Source organism: Varroa destructor, unplaced genomic scaffold, assembly GCF_002443255.2.
Source record: "Varroa destructor unplaced genomic scaffold, Vdes_3.0 BEIS01000002.1, whole genome shotgun sequence".
Lineage (NCBI taxonomy): Eukaryota > Metazoa > Arthropoda > Arachnida > Mesostigmata > Varroidae > Varroa > Varroa destructor.
This window is the reverse complement of record NW_019211455.1, coordinates 6818207-6835825: the sequence shown is the minus strand read 5'-3', so window position 1 is coordinate 6835825 and position 17619 is coordinate 6818207. Positions and strand designations below refer to the sequence as shown.

Below are 17619 nucleotides of genomic sequence, written 5' to 3'. Positions count from 1 at the left end.
CTAATTTTACGTAGGGGCAAAAAGGCATTAGCAAACCCACCACGTGTCCAAACAATGAACATGTTTGAGAACTTCTATAAGCGAATGTTCATGTCTCCTCATGCTGTTAGTGGAGTTTACTAAATAAACACTTCTACTAGCACCATCCAATTAGAAAGTTCAGCCAAAGAATACCAAGCCTGAACTTTACGATTCTAATCATTTATATTTATTAGAACTATATAATTTGTATGTGCCTGGTCTGACACCTGATAGTCTATAGTATAAAGGTCTTTAAACCTGTTTTGTTTTTCATGCTAGGCAAAGCGTCAAAGCTCCTGTTACTGATGAATGACTCGAACGAAGGTCTCCGAAACTTCACTGAAACGACCCCATTCTTCGTGGCTATCATACTCCGGTTCATTCGAGCGTACGATTCTCCCGTTCAACCTATTCCTTTAAATCGTTCGTGCCAGCGCTTTCTCACCCTCTCGACTTCCGCTCATTGAACCTCTGAATAATGTTGAATTTATTGAACTTCTGTCTGCGCCCTACACCAATCATGTGACTTAAGTGCACCCTCTACGTCCCTGTACTGTTTTTTTCCCAAGAGGTAGTACGAGCAGAATGGTTAGTGCATGGGTAGAGACTGTTGTTCAAGGCTAGTCGTGCGTCAATATGGTGGTCGTGAATATGGCCGCACCGGCTGGCCAGTTGATCCGCAGCTTCTGTCGTTCTTGATTCTCGCACTAATGGATCCTACGCGGTTTTTGCGCCTTATCGTTGCTTCCTTTCTCATCCTTAGCGGTCTTCGAATGTGGGTGCGTGTGCGTGTGCGCGTAAGAGTTTTTTCGAACCTCCAGTGGCTGATGATTAATTTTTTGTACGAAATTCGATCACCACGGGGAGACGGGTGGGCGAGCTGAAATGGGTTGGTTATACCTCGTCGTCTTTGAGTCTCCCTAGGTGTTCTCTACCAATGATTCACAGGGCCATCTTTTGAGACTAGGGTAGGAGCTGGAGAGTGCAAAGTGGGCGCAGCCGTCAACGCAGTATGGACCTTAACCGTGAATACGGCACGATTGGTTTTCGCATTCAGCAGTGGCTGTGTGAGATAATAGCTTACACGGCTCCGCCATCGCATTGAAGAGCCCTCTGTATTTATCTAATTATGAACATGTCAAGCATAAAAAGACACGGTGAGATAAGAAGCCTAACAACAAGGTAAACAATCCGCATGGCTCCCATATTAACAATAGAGAATGCGGCGCATAAGATCTTGAGCTAAATCACCACCTGATATTAAATACCTTTAAATCAATTATATAACTTCTCTTGACAAAAGAAAGCTCCGCGTTCAGCAGCTACCTATTCTGGTAAGCTATCTTACTATATACGATTTCCGAGTTGCAACACATAACAACTATAAATATCCATTATAAATATCCATCCATACAGATGACAGTCAATGCAGTTGAGCGGAGATTCTCTTCCGACATATGGGGAACGATTGACAACTTCGAATGGCGAGAAATTTATTCCCTTTGTTATGGACTAGAAATCATATTCTATCAAAAATTGGAAGAAAATGAATGGGAGTAACTATTTGTTTGTTGTGGGAAGTTACCATTATTATTATTACTAGACAAAATAAAGTAACTGTAAATTTCGTAAAAATAAATTCGAGCAAACATTAGCTTTGAGTAAACAACCACTTAGTTTGATCAAATCTTTAAAGGATCACACCCAAATTTAGATGTATTGCTCGCTAGGAGTTAAAAACGTCCCGCTACAGATATCAGACATTATCAAAATATTAAGTTTAAACGTTAAACCATACAAGTTTAAACTTACGGTGTTATTTCTGTAACATACATAGTAGGACATACATAGACAAAACATAAACATCTATTAAAATTACCTCGCCGGCAATTTGGGCATAGTTTTATTTGAAGAAAGCTCGCCGGGAAATATCGACAATTGAGATCACGATTAGATTCCTCCTTTCGTCGAAGGGTAATGATTGTCCCGCCTGCACCTAACGATGTAATGACTAAATGAATGAGACCACACAGATGGATGACTGAAGAGAGCAGATGAGAATGGCCCCTGTCAAAGAACTTCGAAGATCCGAATTAGAGCTAGCTTCACCATGATGAATGATGAAAACCCGTGGCTGATTTTTATGTCAAATCGCTTCGAATACACGTGGACATTTCTCCGCGGCACGACGCTGTTTGTCTCGTCGAGATTTCTCAAAATTGCTGTTTTTACGAGACTTAGCAGAAATGAACCCAGCGTTGAACAATAAGTCTTAGATAAATGTTGTATGGTAGCTAAATGTATTACTTCTCAATTCATGTTCAGGGTGAAAGCTGAGGTAAAAACTTGCCCAACTTCAAGTATAACCTGACTGTAGAACGCGAATTCGTGTATCTCTCATTAAATGTAAACAAGTTGCAAAAAGCAGTGCAGTTTATTTCTAGTTTATCAAGACTCATGACATAGCGTCTTAACCTAGATATAGGTATGTCATTGTTATAAAGACCGTTAACTAACCTTCGGAACGTTGTTTCTAATAGACAATTCACTAGAAATTATCTGTAAAATAATTATAGAAGGTTATGCAGTGTATTGCATTCTCTAAATTGCACACTAATTATTATCACTTTAGACTAGATAAAATGTATACATAAAAGCATAACATGTATGAGATCGTCTGAAGTCTAAAAAAAATATGTAATATTATGAGTCGCGTCAAAGGTAATGGCATCATATTATAGTTAGTTCTATGGTCTCGGGAGTATAATAAATTCTAGTTTTCATAGAAGCACATGCCAATAAGGTTGTGGTAACTTTCTATACTGGAAAAATGTAGGCTAAAACCCGCGTGTTGCATATCTAATAACTATATAGCAATTGGCTTTCGACGTATTATTCTACCCATTACAGTTCGTTTCGAAGAATCGTAAATCGATAAGCCACTTCGTCCTCATTGAATTCATACTCCTGGACTTCGGGTAGCCCATACTGTTTCCTGGATTCCTCAACAAATAGTAGTGTCTTCCACATAGCAGGCGGGCGAGTTCTTCGTGGTAGAGTGGAGGTCCAGGAAAAGTAGGCCTAACTCCAACTATCCAGTGTTGAGAAGTGCGCGGCGCTATTAGATTTGCTCAATAAGGATGTAGACCTTAGGCATCTGTCGGCGCTGTTTTCGTTTGAAACAGCTTCAGCGTAGTCCTTAATGATCATCTCTGCGGGTTAACGGTTGCTGTTTTTGAAATTGGTGCCTTACGCGCCCTCTGTTCGATATACACTCGAAGTGATTCTAAGCTTGGTATCAACGAAACGCCGGAGTATATAAACAGAGCTACTTCCATACCCGTGGAGTCACAACGTGTCTGATTTGGCTGGTCGCTCTCCCCGTAAAAATTTCTGTCTTATTTGTCTTATGTGTTATTTCTATGCCTGAGACGAGGGCACCTATGGTTTGCAGTACGCAGCATCGAACCCTACTGCTTTTGAAATTAGATTGTCCGCGTACTTTCATATTTGCTAGCAGGTGTCTATCTTTACGGTTAAAATCTGATGATATCACTCTGGGTGAAGCCATTCGTAAGAGAAACTTTCTTCTGTCAAGCCGTCATGTATTGTTAGTCTCAATATCCCTCACTATATTCAGAATCTTTCCCCGAATTTCCAGTTACGCCATCTTTCGAGTACTCACATCCCTAACTCTGACCCGAAGTCAAACATACTATATCCGAACGCGCCCTTTGGGAGTAAAATTATTACGTAAAATCTTTCTCGATGTTTCCATTCGAAATTCGCGCCGCTTGTCGGGTAGTATCTGCTTGTTACCTCGACGTAATGTCAATCGTCGCAACAGAGGACTTGCTAATAATTTCTATACATTACATTCCTTTATTGTTTCCCGCCCAAACATAGGGAAAATAGTGCTGAGTATTGTCGATTCTTCTCCTCGAGTTTTAGTCATTAGTGTCAGCAATCGCTTTCTCCAAGCCGCTGGTCTAGTCTTAGTAGGTAAGCACATCGTTGTCGTCCAGCAAAGGCTTTAAGGGCTTTTTTAAAATGTTCGTTTTAAATATCGTTAGGTTCTGCATAGTGGCTAGTTTACAAAAATTGTATCGCCTCAATGATATCTTACACTGTGATAACGTCGTAGATCTGCTCGCCGGTAACAAGTATTTTTTAACCAAGCGTTCGAGAATACAAGCATATCTTGATGGATGACGTATTACTATTAAGATGTTCAAAGCGGTTTAGACCCACGGGGTGTATAAGACTCGCAACATCCATTTTCCGTATGTTCCGTAGCCACAAATACGAGCATGTTTGTGTGCGATAAAGGACAGAGTTTTACTGTTAGTGCACGTTTTATGCTCCTGCTTTGCTTTTTGCAGGGTGCGCCTTTAGAACGTTCTAAGCGGCGTGCGATAGTTTCGCATCTCGGGTCCAAGGATAGCTAGAGTCCTAGTTTGATATAATGAAGCGCTGGTTCTTGAGGATTCATCGTTCAGCAAGACCTTTTTTTGCTTTATTTTTGATGAACACTGCAGCGGTGTAGTTAGGAAATGATTGTACTTTATGACTGGTGTCCGCGTATATAGAAATATCGTGAGAAGACGATCTTGGTTTAGTTTACTTCGTGTTAGAGCTCATGACGTAACACCTATGCTCACAAGATTGCTTCTCCCCGTTTTCGTGATCTCGGCAGATAAATCTGCCGAGATTTTTAAATTTTTGCTTCAAACAAGATTGTTTCGAGGACATCTGTTACCGAAAAGCCCATAGGTCCCTTTGAAGGTTGAGAATGAAATCTCGCCAGTTAGAAACCCAGGTCTCTTAGAGTAAAGCAGTTGTCCAATTGTCCGTTTGCTTGTCTAGCGCTGCTTTAAGGTCTTCAGTAGTAGCTGTAGGATTCTATCCGGGAGGCCAGTGCACCGAACTGCATCGATGAGCCAAGTCGTATTTTCAGCTTCAGGTGGTCTACCATACATGACTACCACATTAATATGCTTGCCGTCACTATCCACGGTGGCTATCACATAAATATACTCTCCTTCGCTAACTGCAGTTATTTTTCCCCATAAAACCAATGCGGTAGTTATACCGTATCGTCACAGCGCAGAATGATACTGGGTGCTAAGCAATGAACAACGTAATATCCTTGCGTGTCCTCTTCCTCTTATGTCTGTCGCTGGCTGTACTTCTGTACTTGTTTTATAGTCCGGTCACCTCTAATACGCTATCACCTTCAGCTCATATCAAGCGACTTCAGAAACTGAAGTCGCTTGATATGAGCAGTTATTCTTATATCAATGTTTGTGCCCGCTTAATCCGAACGGTGTCGATTCATCATTCAGTTTCCTGGCCTACAGCTCATAACAGTTGTGGAAATACATTGTGCAAAGGCAAATGAGCGTTTGCTCTTTCACACAATCTAGAATTTCTACAAGTATTAGATTTGACTCCATATGGGACTCGCGTCGTTTAAAAAGTGTGTGTTCGATAAATCTAAATATCATATAGTCATTGTAATCATATGCAAAGTAAATTCCCTAAACAAGCTACTTGGGGTACATAGCTTAATGTACAACACGAGAGATGTTACAGCTACCTTCAATCTTCGTTAGTAGAAAGGAAAGTATCTGCCAAAAGCTATTTGATGCTTGATATCATAAAGTTTTGTTGAAAGCGTTTGTTTTCCCTGGTGAAACGAGATAAGTTTCCCACGCAACTCCATCAAAGTAGGGATGATTCTTCAGTTCTTCAAAGCCCCGACGTCTACAGCCAATTCTGAGCCTTGGGTTATCGTGCAGAAGTTCCCGCATTAGTGCCCTGGCATTGGGATCTATATTCCCTGGTAATCGGATCGGCATGTGGTCTAAAAGCAGCATCGAGTATTCTGGATCTCGAATATCTTCAAGTCCAACGATTCGACAGAAAACACTTAAAGGACTGTGGCGGACTGTCAATTCGTACATCAATATGCCCAATGCCCAGTAGTCCACCTGATTCAAAAAAGGTTAAACGTAGGTAATTGTTGGGTTGCTAAATAACTAATTGTTGTGAGGTTCAAATCATTTAGAACCGAAAGAATGATGCAATCAAATTAACCCAATAATAAATGGGCTAGGTCAGTTGTTACTATACGGTAGAAGTGTGTCTCATTTTAGAAAATATTCTTAATCATTTTGTAGTAGAAGTTTTAAGATAATTTAATAATACCCTAATAATAGTATTTAATAGTACCCTAATTTAATAATATAGTTTGAGTCTAATAACCTAGTTCGAAAAATTATTGCTAGATGGCTAAATATAGAACGACCAATGGCGTTTAATCAATGGGCGTTTATAAGGCTAACATCCAGGAAACCTTTTCGGCCTTGCCAAACTGTTCGTCGTCTATTATTTTGTGGTAAGTAAATTACAAAGGATGTTCTAAGGCGCTTGCCGTACCCTAGGAGAATACGCCCGATCGATGACAATCATCGTTTCAGATCTGATGGTTACGAACGTTCAGCGAGTGAAATGGGCAGTGCGCCACTATGACTCCGATTCAGGACGTAGCGTGATCGATATGCTTAGGGGAATTGTAGAACAGACATGAATACTAGAACCCATCTCGGGAAAGCGGGTGACTCCAAATATGTAAGCAATAAAAAAAACTGTTTAGAAATTAGAGACACAATCACTATTGCTTTGACCATCAGCTTAAATAATACAAACCTCCGGTCCATATGACTTCTTGCCTTCTATCATTTCCGGCGCCATATACGGCAAGAATCCGGTTGGGTAAAAGCTCCACTCTTTGTCGGTTGCAAATTGAAAATCAAATAGACGAATGTTGCCTTCAGCGTCGACGAGAATATTTTGCGGTGCGACTCCACGAAAGATCATCCCCATATTGTGTATACTGCAAATGGCGAACGCCACCTGCCCAGTTTTCACATGGCGGCAGTCATAAAAATTTCCTATACATACTAAAGGATACTATTCATAAGCTTCGTAAAGCATACGCAAAAGCGGAATGAAAATAACAGCCTCACGGGTTGACCGATACGAGACTCACAGGCAACCTCTTTCAACATGCGGGGCCCTATACCTATCCAATATTATGTTCGGAGTGGACAAAAAACGGGCAATGATATATCGAAGTTGAAAGTTTCAACTTCGTTGTGCTCCGCGAGATGACGCAAGATAGTGTTCTTTTTTTTTTTATCAAAGTTATTTATTAAATTTAATTCAATAATACGTCTCTTTTGATTGATATTAATAATGTAGTATATTTGTTATATATAAAAAAAACTACTGCGGAACAGACGTACCTGAGATATTATTTTCATGGCGACGTGGGGCTGAATGACTCCCTCAGCTAACACCTCGCTAAGCAGACTGCCGTTGAAATATTCACAAATAAAAACTTCGAGATCTTTCGTTCGATAATAAACTTGGCAGGTTAGCACCTGAAAGTCGTCACAAACCCACAATACAGTTCAGTATGAATCTAGGGTCCAATACATAACGGGCCAATAGTATGGATCGTAGTTTAATACTATACAGTGTTCTTGAAGCATAGTGAATAGCAAGAGAGGCTGTTGAATCGTGATGCAAACCTGCACACAGAAAGATACCCTATGCCAACACTTTTTTTCCATCTCGAAGATTCTGCGGTGAGGCCTGGCGATTTTACGGCGTAGTATGCGACATATGGCCATTCGACCGGTGAGAGTATGTCTCACAGAGTAGAGATAATCCTCAGGTGTAATTCGCAACTCAGCAACAATCTGGAGCTGGTTAAAGGCCCAATGGTCGTATAACGTGTATGATGCATGGCTAAACATTGACTTAATCAGATTCCACAATGACTGCTCTTCAAGCAAATTCATTAGACCACCATTCCTGACGCTGTGTGTATCACGAACGGAAGTTTGAGGCACCCCCCCTACCGGCAAACTTATGCCAATTCGTGTGGCTATCTCCTTATTCAAGTTACAGGACAAGGATAATGTCGAGCGGATAGCCTTCAACATTGCGTGGCAGAACGTCTCGCTTACGTCAACCTCGACTTACGACAATAGCCACGGCATCGGAAGATGCTTTGCTTCGTCAACGCTATAAAAATAATGACAGATTAAAACAATGTTACACGAGTACGCACCTGTGCTGGAGTTACCGTGCCTCGAAGTTCTACCAAGGAAGTGTGTTAAGCGCCAACAAAAATATCGTCCTTAATAATCATAATAAGTGTGTCAAAAACATATTTCCCAATGGCTTTAGTCTTTCTAAAATATTTCTGGACACACGACACTTTCATTACAACGTGGGTAACACCACGAAAACACATAACAGATCCCTGACTTGCAACTCTTCCGGTTTTTCCTAGAATTCCTAGAAACCTCGAAAAACAGACTGATTCCTGTTCAATTTATTTTGACAAATATAATGTTGGATAATATTAAGCTAAGCAATTTTTCAGTAAGCAACGACACGGAACTTTCTATCGTTAAAACCTAAAGGTTACAAGCGGTTCGAAGTAACGCATGTTCCCCTCAGGCTTTCGGCGTCCTCATGTTGATACCAAATAAAAATAACCCAGTATTCAATATTGAGCGGGTCTATAAATTCGCTGTGTTTTGCAGGCGCAGGTAAGCACCCACTAATAGAATAATACTGTAGTAAAGATGCATTAACATAATAACAGGTGCTTACCATGATCATCCCGTTGATTCTTTGAGCGCATATAGTCGCGGATCGTCATGGCTGTGGCAGCTGTTTTCTGCTATTGCAGAGAAAGGAGCAGTCGACCCATTTGATGAATGAGTGTAGCAGCAACGGCGGCAGTTATGATTGGCTTTCGCGACAAGCGTAGAAGCTATGACAATTAATCTGCTAACAATTCGAAAAAAGCATTAACTTGCACGACCATGTAAATAGTTCGAAACGTTTTCGGGGGCGGGTGAAATTACGAAAGACTTCTTCAAAAGGCCTGAGCCAACATCTTGACTGTAGGGGAGATAGGGCGGACAACTGGACACGAGCAAATTCAACTACTGACAGTATTGAAAACCATCTTGGCGGTGAAATAACGATGGCTTGCGACGATGCCAGAAGTTGTGCTGCAAATAGAAAAAAGTCTTCAAGACTCGAACGGACACTGCGATGGGACAACTCGTTGTTGTGTTCTTCAAACGGGACGCAGAAAAAGCAGACCTCGAGGATATTGATTGCTAAGCAAACTTGTCATATGAAAAGACTGACAATGATGTCGAAAGCTGGTACCAAACGCTAACAAACGCCGCCAACGGTATGCTGAATGTGACCGTTTCGTCTGCTGTTGATGTCATGTTGTTACTGTTGCTGCTGTTGATCTTGTTTCGTACGAAGCAGCTCAGCAGTTAGATCCATTATATTCTGGGTAACATCATCTCAAAATATCTGGCAGTATTTACGTTTGAGCTTTTTTAGATTGAAATGATCTAATCCCAAGATGAAATTAATGCAAAGGAAGGCCGAAAAACACCCTTCCCCCGCCCACAAAAGTGGTTTATCGACACAAGACCTATTAGCTAACAATCGTAGCGGTTCGATCAGAAGTTTCTTGGTATAACTTAACTTTTTTTTTTTTCAAAATATTATTGCATTGTAGTGTAATCTAATAATCCAATAACGTACCATTATGTCAGAATAGTGCGGTAAAAGTATAATATTTGATAATATATATTGACTGAGTAATTTATTATATAATACTTTAGTAACTATATTTCTCCCTGCAGATGTTAGATTATTATAGTTGTTAGTAAAGTATACGTATTTATACAATACTGCAAATAACAGTAGCTGATTCTTGACGTAAATTATATCTAATGTGTAAGCTATCCACGTGGAGCTCATCGGATTATCGGCGGGTAACTGGATAGAATGAGTCGTAGCTTCCTGAAGGTAACATTTCGCATGCGTTGCCTGACACGTTTATTGTGACCTATTTCTGACACTATCAGTTCTTCTACGGAAGTCAAACTGCAAAACTATTACCGTATACCGCTACACTCCTTTCGGAGGATCACCTCTGAACCGTTAACACCGCCTCCAGCTTCAAAAAAATGCCTATAAATTATTTGAGACGACACCTCAGGGATCGCTAATAGGAAATTTCCTTTTGCGATGCATCCGCTTCCACACATCAGTGGTAGTTCTTGCCGCGGCGTATGGGTCATTCTTACACTAAATACCAACGCGATGTGTCCTTCACTGGAAACCTTTGAGGCTCCTAATGTTTTGAGCAGTGCGTTCGTACCGATATTAGCGTGGGCTTCATGATTAGGCGAACTTTTACGGTAAAAGAGACCTCTCATCGCACGTTCGCTTTTATCAACTCGTCCATTTTCACAACAGCTTAATGTAATTAGGCTGTGCCTAGAAAGCGTCATAGAAAGCGGTATAGTTGCGACATTAATGTTGCTGTAGTTACAGCTGCCACCAGAACAATCTTCGTGAGTATCAAAAAACTATTTAACGGAATTATTATTGCCTTATTGTTTTCCTCCATTTAGGGACTATAATATAGTGTTTTCAGGTTGACCACGATGCATGTATATCGTTATCATTGCCTTTCGCCGCAAACTACAGGGCGTTGCTGGATATTGACCTTAAACGCTCAGTAAATGACGAAATCGGTGACACTGAAGCTATACGTACAATTAGTGCTCAACTTGCGTACTGTTTAACAAATAAATCGATAGAACGACGGAGTCGTATATTTAGAAGGTAACCTATTATTTTAATAACCTATAATTTAAAATAACCTAAGAGAAGTGGTGATCTCACTATTGCAACAATACTGATTACTAGTTTAGTAGAAAATTTTAGTAGAAAATTACAGGGTGTTTAGGAGGTCAAGTATTTAAAAATATAGTTAGATAACATTTACTAAAAATAAAGAAAAGGTTCGCAAAAAAAGTATCTCTAGAGAGAGAGAGAGAGAGAGAGAATCAAATATCGTCCTAGCCGTGGGCAGTCCTTCTTTATTTCAGCCAACCTTTAGCGCCATTAGAGTTAAATTTGTGGATGTATCTTCCCTTTTTTAAACGTGTGCCATTTGAGTATATATTTTTGAAAAAAGAAAAAACAGATACTGCATGATAGGCCTCTTTCGAAATTTTCAAGCCTAGATTAATTTCTTACAAGGTCGCGGGACTATCCAAAGACTGTGTGCATTTCGAGAAAAGTCGAGAACACATATATCTGCTTAATTCTGCCGTAGAGTGCATAACAGTACAGCGGACATCGAACGTGACCCCAACATATACTCCTTGGGTTTATGCAATACTGGCTCTCATACCTAGTCAAGAGTGGAATGCTACCCGTTCCCGTTTTGAACCGACCTAAATCGGGATATCCGAACAGCGCTGATAGCAAAAGCTCGTTAACGTCTGCATTGTCCTACGCTTTCCGATACGCATCTATGAGGCTAAATTTCATTACTGCCTCTCGGCAAAGATTACGCGCGGAATTTCATTTTGGGCTTCTCTCGGCCTGGATCAGGTAAGACAAATAACATTCCTTCTAATATTAACAAATGCGAGCAGATAGATCTTGGTTGTTCATGATTGTGTATTTTAAACAAAACCATGCTCCTATTTATTCGCTTAAGCAACTTCTCATTGATTGAACGATTTAGATTATATGACACGAATTAAATAGATATGACGATCAGTCCTATCATAAAGCTATACGTAAGGCCCTCACGAAATATAGCTTAAGAAATGTACAACTGTGTTTTTCTGCGCAACAATTGAACAAATTCGATTAAGTACTGAGGTTATATTGACTTGTTCAGTAGTGTAAATGGGCTTTACAAGGGGCTGGTGATACGGAAAATAGCGCCAATCCCACTACCTATGTTCCAGGTTCAACGCTGAACTGGTGATGATTGTAGCCACTTCAGCGTCATTCTTGCCGTTGGTCTAAAGTAATGTCCACCGATCAGCTAAATGAATCTCACCCCACGTTTACAATTACCGTAAATACAGTTAAACCTATATCTAAACATCCATAAACACTTCTATCGTAAGTAAGCGGTGTCTTGTGCGGTGTTGAATGACCATGTAAATGCCTTGCTAATGATACGTTATTATATAGCCATCTTTTAATCGAACCGAACCGTTCGCTGAATAGAGTCCTGCTGCTTTCAACAACGAGCGGTATATGCATCGTAGATGTTAACAAGTGTTGAGAAGCACTTCTTATTCATCGCCATCTTCAATCTCCCGCAAAAGTACAACGTATTTGGTGTGAGGATGCTCGCACGCCGTTAACGTTTCGTGTAGCGATGTGATCTCGAATATGCTGCGCGTTTAGATAGAGGCGCGACACGATAGGATGGACGAGCGCGTACGGAGTGCGCAAGAATCCAGAAATGACTTTAGCTTCATTTGACTAGACGTACAGTAAGTAAGTAAGTACATGGTAAGTTGTGGGCGATCAGAAAGAAAATAATCAGTATAATTCTAAAGCCAGTTAAAAACACGATAAAATCACGCCACTTAATAGATTCTAAGCGTTCCACTTAACGAGAAGCCGTCGCGAATTCGTGTGCGGTATGGCTTACAGTTACTTTATCTAGTGCATTTCTATTTGGCTTTTTAAGGTAACTTAAATCAACCTTGCCTACGTGGTCTATAGTCAAGTGAAGATCTCCTCTACAAAGTATTTTCTACCAGCATTTTCCATTCCAAGAAGGCCATTCATGTTAGAAAGGTATTTCCCCTTACGATACGGACAACCTAAGCCAAAGTGTGTTGCTAAGTAAGGGCTTTGAAGCGTGCAATGTTTGTCTAGTGGCACACCAGCCCGATAGAATTATCAATGGCTATAAGAGCGTACTCACCTTCTTGCTAAATGAAAACGCTGTGCTATTGAAACTAATGTACTACTAGCAAGCATGTAAATCTTATTGAACTGAATAAATAGAACTAAAATAATAATAAGTTGGAAAGTTTAGTACGCTATAATCATTTGATTACCATTTTCTTGGAAAGCTTTTCGCACACAGTCTCTATTTTGGCTTCGCGAACTACATGCTTGCAGCCCAGTAACGCTGATTTATCACCGATCTTCGAAGTATGGCCATTGTTCATATACCGCGCCTGGGGAGAACGCGTCCAGAAGTAGTCCTCGTTCCGCATTTTCAATAGACGACTTTGAAGCCAATTAAAGAGCTTAACGAGGACGAAAATGTGAGGAGGTTATACTTGTTCACGCTTCCTTACGGAACTAACCTACGGGTCGAAGCAGGATTTCGTGCGAAAATACAATCTAACGAATATTGGTTTCAATGTATGATTCCCGAAAACGAAGCTATCTTTATTTTCGGTTGGTCTCGAAGTAAACAGATCTGAAATTAAAAAATATCCATTCCGTATTCCTACAAAGCTAAATCAGCCTCGGTTATTATCAGACAAAGATAGCCTGAGCAGAGAACGCCTATCAAGCAGAACCGGTCCGACGACTCCACGCAGGATGACTGGTGCGACGGAGCCTCTTGTTTTCAGAGGTAGCAAGAATGGTCTCCACAGTCGGGTCCGACGGACCCGTTCGATCAAGTCAGTCCTAAGGATGACAGAACGATATATCTGCTCCCCAAAAGGCTCAATGGACTCTCAAATTGGTACTTAGCAAGTAAGCTTTATGATCTTCAAAATCAGCTCCTCTAAACCAGGACTTGTACGATAACACGGCTTCGGCACTCATTGAACAGAGCCATAGGAGCGACTACGTAGTATCTGCCCCGCTGAAGCAACAACAGTTGTCCGCTTCAAAGCTCCCAGCTATCACTTTTGAGTGGTTTGATGAGGAAACGATCTCTTTAATAAAGACAGCTTATGGCGCTGATCTCTGGAACTAGGAACAGTCCACAAATATTAAAGCGGACTGGGGTAGCAAAACTTCAATTTATCGTTATTATGGCACAGCGAACAAATTTCGCCCTGAAAGGTTAACAAAAGAGTCTAATGATGGGCAGCTTATCAACGTAAAACTGGAACTGGTACATACTGAAAAAATTTAGTAGCTATCGTCGCCATCTGTTCGACATAGTGTTTTTTTTTATGCAGACTATGAATAGATCCAGGGAAAAATATATGGACATCAAGAACATTCACATGGTAATATATCCAAATAGACTGTAGAAGAAATTGAGAATAATTTCTTCAGCCAATCAAAACACAGAAGTGAAGAAAAGGGCAGTAGCAGCTTTTGTCCTTAGCGGAGCGAAAGAAAAAGATATCGATCATTTCTATGAGTAAAAACTAAATTATTTGTATTACGCTGTATATTGCTACGCGTAGAAAAATAAATTATTAAATACAGCTTCTGATGAACCACGGACCACTATGCTATCCGTTTAACTACGATAGAAATAGGTATAGTAGAAGTTGTCATTCGAAAAAATAATACCAACATATAGGAGTTTGCTGCTTTATATGGACTTCTCTATTATTTCGATGCCAAGCGAATCGATCACGGAAAACCCTTACTGACGTAAAGCCTTTCCATAAACATTGAACTATTAGGCGATAAGTAACGCGAGAACACCAAGTTTTTGGAATCGCTTTAGGAAGGACTGTCGAAGACGAATAGTTTATATGTCGCCGAAAAAACATGAAATCTATTGAGTTTCCATCGACGGAAGGAGCCTTCGTCTCGACATCGTCCCTATTTTAGATCTCTTAGGTTACCTTGCTTTATTACTTCGAATGAAGTGTAATATTTGAACTCCTCGTGCGATGGCTCGTTCTCTGAAAGTGGGCGGCATGCAAGGCAATTCCTCTCACAGTACTGCGTTTCTCCCGTATCCAATTTAAGACAAAGTGCTTTTCTATTACCCCAGATTCAGGCTACGTCATAAGTACCAGTACTCATGTACTTCACTACAAAAATCTCTACGTTGAAAACAATCTGCCTTCATTTCTTCAACGAATTATGTTTTAATGTGAATATCTGTTTCTGTCGACTGTATAATATATGAAATTTATATACTGCATTATAGAGACCCGCCGTAGAAGTTAAGACAGCAAGCTTATCTGTTATGCTTTCATTTCTAGTTCAAGACTCAAATGTATCTGTTCACTGGTATAAAGCAAATATAGCAAGTACGCCGTCTCAAATTTTAAATATACTTGTATTTCTATGCGTGTGTCTATACATCTCCTATTATAGAAACAAACATCTGTCAGCTCGCTAAGTGCACCACTTAACGGGAAGATCTGTCGGCTTTCTCCGCTACTACTTGTTGGTACTTTTCCAATTGTCTGACATTTGAAGGTGATTTACGCCACCCTTGCCAATGCAGTGTATAGCCAGAAAGAGAAGAGATGCTGCACGGAGTATTTAATCACAGGACGCTGCTCATCCAACATCGACAACAGTGGACAAACAACAGTATTTGCTGACAAGATGGCCCGTCTCATGGTACGATTTACGATTCAAATGCTCTATCCAATTCCATTGAGTGCATGTACATGTTCTACTCAGAGTACGTAAAGCTTTGCATTCGTCCAGAAAGGTCTAATTACGGGATTGTTATACCAAGACCTATCTGCTAGTATCTATATTATAAAGATGCGTGTGAATGTTGAAAAAATAACTCGTAGCTTGTTGTTTATGGCGCACAAAACTTCTCGTGCTTGTTTTCACACATATGAAGTGATTCTAATTAATCTTGATTATCTTTTGTTTGATGTTATAGAAGGCTTCATACGTGTTCTGCTTAATGGCAACAAGTGCACTCGGAACACCGAGCTATGACCAGCCCTTCAAGTCTACCCATGTTACTCAAAAATACGAGGAAAATACGCCTAAGAGTTACCGTTTTGCGTTCTCATCGGATGATATCGAAGCAAACCAGAAACGCGAAGAGCGATCCGGTGAAGATGGTCAAGTGCGTGGCTCCTACTCATTCATGCTCCCAGACGGAACTAAGCGGAGTGTACGCTACATAGCCGACGAAGCTGGATTTCGTGCAAAAATCGAATCCAATGAACATGGATTGAAGGCAAAAAATCCAGCCGATGTGAAGCTTATGGTTTCACCTCCCAAGGTTTCGCTTAAACAGGAATGGTCGCCTGGAGCCATTAAGCAGGACTGGAACGAGAAAGGCGCCAGTTTTGGCCAAGTATGGATGCCCGAATCTATCAAACAGGACCGGAACGAAAAGAACGTAGTCTTCAACCAGAATCGGACGCCAGCCCCAGTAAAGCAGGACTGGAACGAGACAAACACTGCCGTCGCTGATGGTTTAGCACCTGCTAAGCAGAGCTGGAATAAGAATGAACAGGCCGTTATTCTTCAAAACGGTTGGCCCACCAAGCCTGCTCCAGCTAATCAAGGTTGGCAAGAAGGGTGCCAGCTCTCGGCGCCACTTACAAAGCATTGGTCACAGACCCCTCAGATAGAGGAGGTTAAATCGGGCTGGTCAGACGACACCCTTAAAGAAGCTTGGCATGACGCGGCTCCTCGTGCCCACCGACAACAGAAGTGGTCGCCTAAAGGTGCCTCCATTAAGCAACAAGGTTGGCCTGCTGAATCCTCTCAACAGGTCTATGGATCTCATGGTGGATGGTCCGCCAATGCATTTATTACCCAGAAGGCTCAATGGGCTTCTAAAGTAACAGCTGTCAAAGACGCCGAATGGTCCCAACAACCCGAGGCAGTCAAAAAAGGATGGTCCGATGATTCGTCTTCCGCCCCTGTACGGCAAGGCTGGGCAGAGGAAGCGTCGTGGTCAACACAGAAGACTCCACCTGTAAAACAAGCCAAGTGGTCTGATTACATATCACCTGCTCCTCTTAAGCAAGAACAGTGGTCTGCACAAAAGACATCGGCTCTTAAAAGCAGTTGGCATAATGAACAGATATCTGTCCCAGTGGAAACTGTTTATGACACGTATTCTAGTAACCAAAATCGCGTAGACAGCCCTAAGGCTACTGACTGGAGCGGAAAAAGTACAGAAGCTAAATTTGGAAGCGGATCTCGTTTAGAGAGGTTTACCCAGAGCGCATCCGACGACAGACAATCACCAAACGTTAAACTGGAATTACCGCATGCTGACAAAATTGAGTGGTTCTCCCCACCAGGAACTAAATTTGCTGTCCTCAAGCAGCAAAAACAGCAGTGGTAAACAAGTGATGGAAATAATACCGGAACATGCATTAAAATTCCCTAACAAGCATCGTTTATGCAGCGAAACACGACCAAACTATTTCGCCCTTCTAAGCTAGATTATGCTTCTAGCTTAATAATGTTTCAACTACTATTTATTTTGCACGTACATTCTGTGACACTTCCACAAAGAGGACTACTTCTGCTTGACAATATGTATATTGCAGTAAATCTTCTTGAAGAGCTTTACTCTGTAAAGAATAAAGCTGTAGAGCAATTACCTGCGAGACCCTAATCCGCCAGATAAATTTCCAAAACAGAATTTGCCTGAATACAAAAAGTCGTGAAATGACAAAAATAAAATTTTACATATGCAAATCTTAAATATGCGTGTTTGAAAATGCCAACAAAAATGCGCCCATATCGTTAAAAAAAATTTTTTTAGGGTGTTTTTTG

The 17619-nt window shown here is 40.9% G+C and overlaps 2 protein-coding genes across 5 annotated transcripts; one reads left to right on the top strand and one right to left on the bottom strand.

Moving 5' to 3' along the window:
- Positions 1-314: 314 nt before the first annotated feature.
- On the bottom strand, positions 315-8882 carry LOC111244856 (ribosomal protein S6 kinase alpha-4-like). 3 transcript variants are annotated; one of them, XR_002671085.2, is made up of 6 exons: positions 7620-8124; positions 7332-7469; positions 6733-6939; positions 5621-6014; positions 1901-2257; positions 315-1144 (listed from the first exon to the last, which is right to left on the bottom strand). XR_002671085.2 is itself a non-coding variant. In XM_022792346.2 (4 exons), the coding sequence occupies exons 1-4, from the start codon at positions 8034-8036 to the stop codon at positions 5679-5681; spliced, it is 1098 nt and encodes a 365-aa protein (XP_022648081.1). In that variant the 5' UTR covers positions 8037-8124; the 3' UTR covers positions 2291-5678. The 3 variants fall into 3 exon arrangements, 2 of the variants coding, with proteins under 2 accessions (XP_022648081.1, XP_022648082.1); XM_022792346.2 differs by lacking the exons at positions 315-1144; positions 1901-2257 and having other exon boundaries at positions 2291-6014; XM_022792347.2 differs by lacking the exons at positions 315-1144; positions 1901-2257; positions 7620-8124 and adding an exon at positions 8716-8882 and having other exon boundaries at positions 2292-6014.
- A 3769-nt stretch (positions 8883-12651) lies between these two features.
- On the top strand, positions 12652-17548 carry LOC111244854 (uncharacterized). Of its 2 annotated transcripts, XM_022792343.2 has the most exons (3): positions 12652-12762; positions 15328-15474; positions 15752-17548. In XM_022792343.2, exons 2-3 carry the CDS (start codon positions 15460-15462, stop codon positions 17180-17182), a joined length of 1446 nt encoding a protein of 481 aa, XP_022648078.1. In that variant the 5' UTR covers positions 12652-12762; positions 15328-15459; the 3' UTR covers positions 17183-17548. The 2 variants fall into 2 exon arrangements, with proteins under 2 accessions (XP_022648078.1, XP_022648076.1); XM_022792341.2 differs by lacking the exon at positions 12652-12762 and having other exon boundaries at positions 15298-15474.
- The last annotated feature ends 71 nt before the right edge of the window (positions 17549-17619 follow it).

Excerpts from the sequence above, each read along its gene's own strand:
- LOC111244856 (XM_022792346.2), bottom strand. The coding sequence starts at position 8,036 with ATGTTGAAGGCTATCCGCTCGACATTATCCTTGTCCTGTAACTTGAAT. Across the intron at positions 7,470-7,619 it reads GGGTATCTTTCTGTGTGCAG|GTGCTAACCTGCCAAGTTTA; the intron begins GTTTGCATCACG and ends GACGACTTTCAG. Across the intron at positions 6,940-7,331 it reads CCATGAAAATAATATCTCAG|GTGGCGTTCGCCATTTGCAG; the intron begins GTACGTCTGTTC and ends AAAACTGGGCAG.